The 6,000-nt window shown below is 41.3% G+C and overlaps 1 protein-coding gene across 5 annotated transcripts in view; it reads left to right on the forward strand.

The window, feature by feature from the left end:
* Positions 1-5,569, forward strand: part of LOC143935909 (uncharacterized) — a 113,646-nt gene extending 108,077 nt beyond the window's left edge. For all 5 annotated transcript variants that reach the window (XM_077460096.1, XM_077460122.1, XM_077460132.1 and 2 more), the window contains 2 exons: positions 3,509-3,632; positions 5,221-5,569. In XM_077460096.1, the coding sequence (XP_077316222.1) occupies positions 3,509-3,632; positions 5,221-5,455 (359 nt within the window). In that variant the 3' untranslated portion in view covers positions 5,456-5,569. The remainder of the gene's footprint in view (positions 1-3,508; positions 3,633-5,220) is intronic.
* Positions 5,570-6,000: the final 431 nt, after the last annotated feature.

The following is a 6,000-nucleotide window of genomic DNA, read 5'->3' on the forward strand; positions in this document are numbered from 1 at the left end:
TTTTTTCTACTAGTATTGGCGGTGATCAGCGATTTTTATTGCGCGATATTATTGTATTATTATTGTACTATTTTATTGTATGACTGCGACATTATGGCAGGCACATCGGACATTTTTAACACATTGTCATTTATGCAGCAATCACTGCTATACAAATGCAGTGATTCCTGTGTAAATGACACTGGCAGTGAAGGGGTTAACCAGGGGTGGCAGTGTAGGGGTTAAGTGTTCCTACGGGCGTGTTACTAACTGTGGGGGGCTGGGCTTTGTTTTAGTGAACACTGATCTCTGCTCCAATCACATGGAGCAGAGATCAGCGTCACTTGTTGCTAGGCAGAACGGGGAGATGCTGTTTACAACAGCATCTCTTCGTTCAGCCACCCCGTGAGACGATCGTGAGTATCTCCACGGCGATCGAGTCCGTGGGACCCGCGACCGCTCTCACGGGGCTCCCGACCGGCATGCGGACGTACCTGTACACCAATATGCCTGCCTGTGCCATTCTGCCAATTTACATCGGTGTGCGCCGGTCGGGAAGTGGTTAAAGTACAACAGTGGATAAACAGCGCCCTCTTCTGCCTGAAGAAGTGTATGACCTGAACATATGTAGTACCATTGCTGTAAAAGTCCTTATTTCTTGAAACAATACATTTAAACAGTCAATTTCTACAAAATAAACAAAGTATAACTGAAGGCAAAACTTTCTTCTTTTATTTTTGGCTAGAGTAGAAATAGAACACCTGTCAATTTTTATTTTGTCTGTGCCCCCTTTAAGAAGATTTAACCTCTTTAATTGTACTGTTTACTATTATCATTGAAAGTGAAAGTAAATTTTGGGGTTGTCCCCAGAATAGGGATAGATGGGGAATGTTCCAATGGGGACATTGGATGTTCCAATGGGGACACTAGTTCTAGTGACCTGGAGGTCCCCAAAGAATTTCCTTAATATGTAGGGAATTCCTCTCATGTCCTGTTTGGCTTTGAGACAGGAAGTGAAGGGAATTCTCTGCAATGGGACAGAGATGGTGAAAAATAATCTGACAGGGGTTATAACCTTCCCCTACTCTATCCAAAATGATAAAAAAAAGACCTATAGTTCCACTTTAAGTATCCATGCATGTTTACTCAATTGTTGGGTACACAGGTTAGGCCTCCCCTACACACCTATCAGGCTTTATTGCTGTCTGTATCCCTATTAGGGAGAACCATCCATTTGTCCTGCTTACCATTATCACCAGGAGGGAAGGTGAAAGAAAATCACACATTTTGCATTGTCACCAGAGCAGAAATGGGCGCGTTCACCACTTCAGTTTATAACTAGCTTTAAGAGCAAATCAGAAGGCTTTGAGAGCAAACAAAACAACATGTATTTCCCAGCACACCTACTAGCTAGCAAGCAAAAAAACAAAACAAATGACATTGTCTAATAATGTATACATTGCAGAGGTTGCCATTTTTGTTTAGGATTACAGAGGAACACTGAAGTCTGAAAGAAGGCAGTATTCATCTGCAGGCCGAAGGACTTCATTTTTTGTCAGTGAAGCCTCTAGCCTGCATGTGAGAGTGACATAGAGCGGAGTACTGGATTTCTGGACACTTATTATTAACTACCTGGTGCTGGGACACATTCCTTGGTGCACAGAATGTACACGTTCTGTCCTCTCCTGATCATTCAGTATATCCACCATCTTATTGATGTGAGACATACTCTCATGCAGTGGCGTCTGGTGCTCCATCGCTCAGGGAGGGGGGGTGCGGCAGACAGACCTGACCATGGACCCCGGTCAGTCCAGTCCGCACCACCCCCCCCTGCCAGGTCACTCACATTGACCCGGAGTGACAGGTGGAGCCGGATGGCTGGTGGATTCCCCCCTCAGTCTCCTCTATTTCGGGCTTCCCATGTGTCTCCTCTGCATCACGGCGTATGTACGTCTCCTCCCTTCTCCTCCTCCTTCCTTTGCATAGGCTAATAGGATGACTTCTCCTTTCAGTCAATTGGGAAATAGAACTCATGACCCGCTTCCTGATTGGCAGGGAGTAGAATCAGAGTATCAATAGGGAATATTCATTGGGTGGGCTCAGGGCCTATTAGAGCCTATAAGAGCCTGTAATCACGTGCTTAAAAAAAAAAAAACTCTCATTGGAATCAATGCGTCCGGTGCCCTGTATGTAGATTAGGGGCCGGATGCATGAATAGGAGGGCAGCTCCCCTGCGCCCCTAGTGGATTGGCTGCCGCTGCCCTCATGGCTGCCTCTTAACTCATGCTTGTTTAGACTGTTTTATGTGTCACTATATCTGTGAACTTATTAAGCACCCCCTTCATTGCTCCTACTACTAAGATTGCTCACCTCTAACGTTAGCAATATGTCTATGTGCTTAAGCATTCCTTCAAGTGCAACATGGACTGCAACAAGTGCATTTTGATTCAGATATAACTGGAGCTTTGATTTAATAGGGACGATTCTAGCTACATATATTTATTTTTGATTTACAGGCTGCACATTTTAAGTGCACACAGTGCAGCCATCCCCTTTGGTTTTACAAGCCATATGGCCAAGGGAGGCTGTCTGGCATACCTAGTGTGGTTCAGGTGTTTGCCTGGGCGTAGATATGTCACAAGACAACATTGTCTTTGTTTTTAAATTATGGTGAAGTGTTTTTGTTTTTTTTATACTTAAAGTGGTTGTAAACTCCCTTAATGAAATCTGACCTGGGTACATATCGCTGTAGTGTTTACTTATCTCTCTCCAAACCTCTAAGTCATGTGTATTTCTGCTGCTCCATTCCTCTGTTAACAACATGATAGCTTCTGACAAGTTCTCTGACACACAAGATAAAAGCAGCTGGAAATTTGTGCCACGGAGGGAACTTAGAGATAGATTAGCAGAGAGCTGGTCTATTCACAGTACAGCTCTGCACATCCCTCCATTCCTCTGCCTATATGGAGTGGGGGTGTATACCTTTCCTCCAATCAGCTCACACACAGTGTATGTCCAGACTCTCTTCCCACTGCTGAAACAGGAAAAAAGATTTCTAACGTGATATTCACTTTCTAAAGAATATATAAGGCTGAAGACTACAGATATACATGTAAAACTTATGTAGGGAGATTTTCATCTCTGTGTATCATCTGAGGCTGTTCACTTTACTGGGTATAGGAGAGGGTTTACATCCACTTCAAGGGCTATGTATTTTGTCATTTATTTTTGATATTTGTAATAATAAAGCTGATTTATTTTATACACTTTGGTGTTTCTCTTAAGATTTATTATGCAGTCTATTCAAAGCTACTTGGGGAAAGATTAAATTAGAACTACAGGCAAAGCTTTCTTTCTCATTTTGGATAGAGCAATGGAGTGTTGTAACCCCTGTCAGATTTTTTTTCACCATCTACAGTATATGGCAAATAACATTTTATTTTATCTTTGTATTTTGATGCTGTTGTTTATTTTAGCTAACTTTTCCTAGAATGACTCTGAATAATATGTGATATTTTTCATCATTCAGGTATTCAAAAGAGCAAATCTTGTGAGCTGCACCAAGAATATAACTACATGACTTTCAATAACTGCCGATCAGTAGAGATGGTGAAGATATCGCGGTGCGAAGGGACCTGCAACACCTATTCAATGTAAGATCTTAATTCTACTAAATGGGCAATTTGTATATATTTAAATGAAAATTACTCTCCTTTTAAAATATAAATGTCAGCAAAATGCTTTCCCAGCAAAGAGGCAAATACATACTTATCTTTCCCAATGCTTGTGTCACTCTTCAGAAACCAACACTTTTGGGAGTATTGATCTCCTGGTAACCAACTGTGCTCAAACGGCTGGTCCCTAAAGCCTCACACACACAATTGGACTTTGTACAAACTTTCCTGTGGATTTTTGTACAAAGGGCGTCGGCCGAGAACTTGTATTGCATACACACGGCAGGACTTTTTCAGCCAACTTTCACCAAATCCTGTGGTTTTTCTGCTCTTTACCGCCACCTTTGGTCAACTTCTGTATTGTTGTCTAATATTTTGCATTGGTTCTGAGCATGCGTGTTTGTACTTTGTACAAATGTCCTATGGTTTTCTGTACACACGATCAGACTTTGCTCCATCAGACTTTGGTTGCCAGAAAGTTTGTCTGTTCGCACAGCCAACAAAAGTCTGATGAAAACCAAAAAAGTTTGTCTGATGGAGCATACACACAGTCAGATGTTGCTCCAAAACAGCTAATTTGCATGTTTGTTGTCAAAAAGTCAGATAGTGTGTACGGGCCTTAAGTTGTGCACTCTAGTGATGTAGAGGATGACAGAATAAATCACTGAGAGTTACATCAGACCAGGGGATTGACACTCAGAAGTGCCAGCATCTCTACAGACTTTCAAGGACAATTCTACTCCTGCAAGGAGGAATGTTTGCTAAACCAAAAATCAAAGCTTGAGCTTCGAAGGAAGACATAACCAGAAGCATTGGAATTAAAAGGAAACAAAGGCAGTCTTAAGGCCCGTACACACGATCTGACTTTTGGTGAAAGTTGGCTGAAAAAGTCCTGCCGTGTGTATGCAATACAAGTTCTCGGCCGACATCCTTTGTACAAAAATCCACAGGAAAGTTTGTACAAAGTCCGATCGTGTGTGTATGAGGCTTTACTCACTTAGGTAGATGCAGCATCGATATAATAATGCATCCATCCACCGCCAACTCTACACCAAGAACTGGACAGAACCTGTGACTGGACAGTGAAAGGAGAAGTAGAACACTGATGAACACATCTCTATGGCTCTCGCTTCTTATCAGCATTTACCTTGATCTGCAGCACAAATGATAAGCCCCTTGTGCTGCTTCTCCTTGCCCCAGTATGAGCTCTGTTTTACAGCAAGCTGAGAGAGACTAATACCAAACCAAATTCAAGTAATTACAATGCTTGCATTTAAAAAATACATGCTATGATGTATCAATATTAATGGGTACAGGGGTGTATTCATCAGTTTCTTTTATATCTACTTTTTATTCTACTTTAGAAAGGCTAGTAAAGAGTGGATATATAAAATGTGATCCATGGTTTTATAAAGATACCGGCATATCATTTTAAATTCTCAAAGATGATCCCCTCGGAGAAAAACATAGCCTGGGCACCTTATCATGTACTGTAACGCTAAACATGTCCGGCTTGCTTATGTAGAATGGTCATACTCAACTCTATCAATTTCCATCCATCTTCCAGGTACTCAGCTGCTGCCGGGGAAATGTCACATAAGTGCACCTGTTGCCAGGATGTGCAGACCGTCAATAAACGTGTGACGCTGAGGTGCGAGGATGGAAGTCTAGTGGATCATGATTATGTTGAGGTGCAAGATTGTAACTGTGTTAATACTGAGTGTGGCTTGCCCCAGACATTGGAAGAACATACACCTGCCCGAGCTCGCCGCTCCGTACGGAAAAGACAAACTTTGACTTAAACTACCTATACACAGGCAAATGTAACTTAACTATATTGTCATATCTATAACTTTCCTGTATGTAAACTAAATTTATTTGTCTTTCCTCTTTAAGAATAAAGCATTTATATGATATGATGGTCTTCTGGTTGATTTTTTTTCTTAAATTTATGCTACAATTATTAGAACAAGTTATAACATGTTATATATAAAAATTAAGGATTTGATTGTCACCTTCCCATGTAATAAAGATGGGGGATTTCCCCCTTTCTCAGCCCTTTAGTAAAGCAGAACCTTTGTTAAGAGAAAATTGCTATAATATATGGAAAAGACTTTGCATGTCTCTTCTAAAAACAAAAATCTCTCTTACTTTTAGGATTATTTTTTTATTTTAGGGCCAGTTCATGCAACAAAAACGCACTCCAGATGCGTTCCTGATGCGTTTTTGCTTAAGTTTCTCATCACAAAAACTCACTTTGGATGCATTTCTGCATGTGCGTTGTTGATGGATGCATTTTCAATGTGTTCCAGTACATTTCTTCCCCCTCTTGGTTTTCTTTTCCCCC

The sequence above is a fragment of the Lithobates pipiens genome, unplaced genomic scaffold (assembly GCF_037356315.1).
Source record: "Lithobates pipiens isolate NorthernLeopardFrog02 unplaced genomic scaffold, aLitPip1_a1.2 Scaffold_10, whole genome shotgun sequence".
Lineage (NCBI taxonomy): Eukaryota > Metazoa > Chordata > Amphibia > Anura > Ranidae > Lithobates > Lithobates pipiens.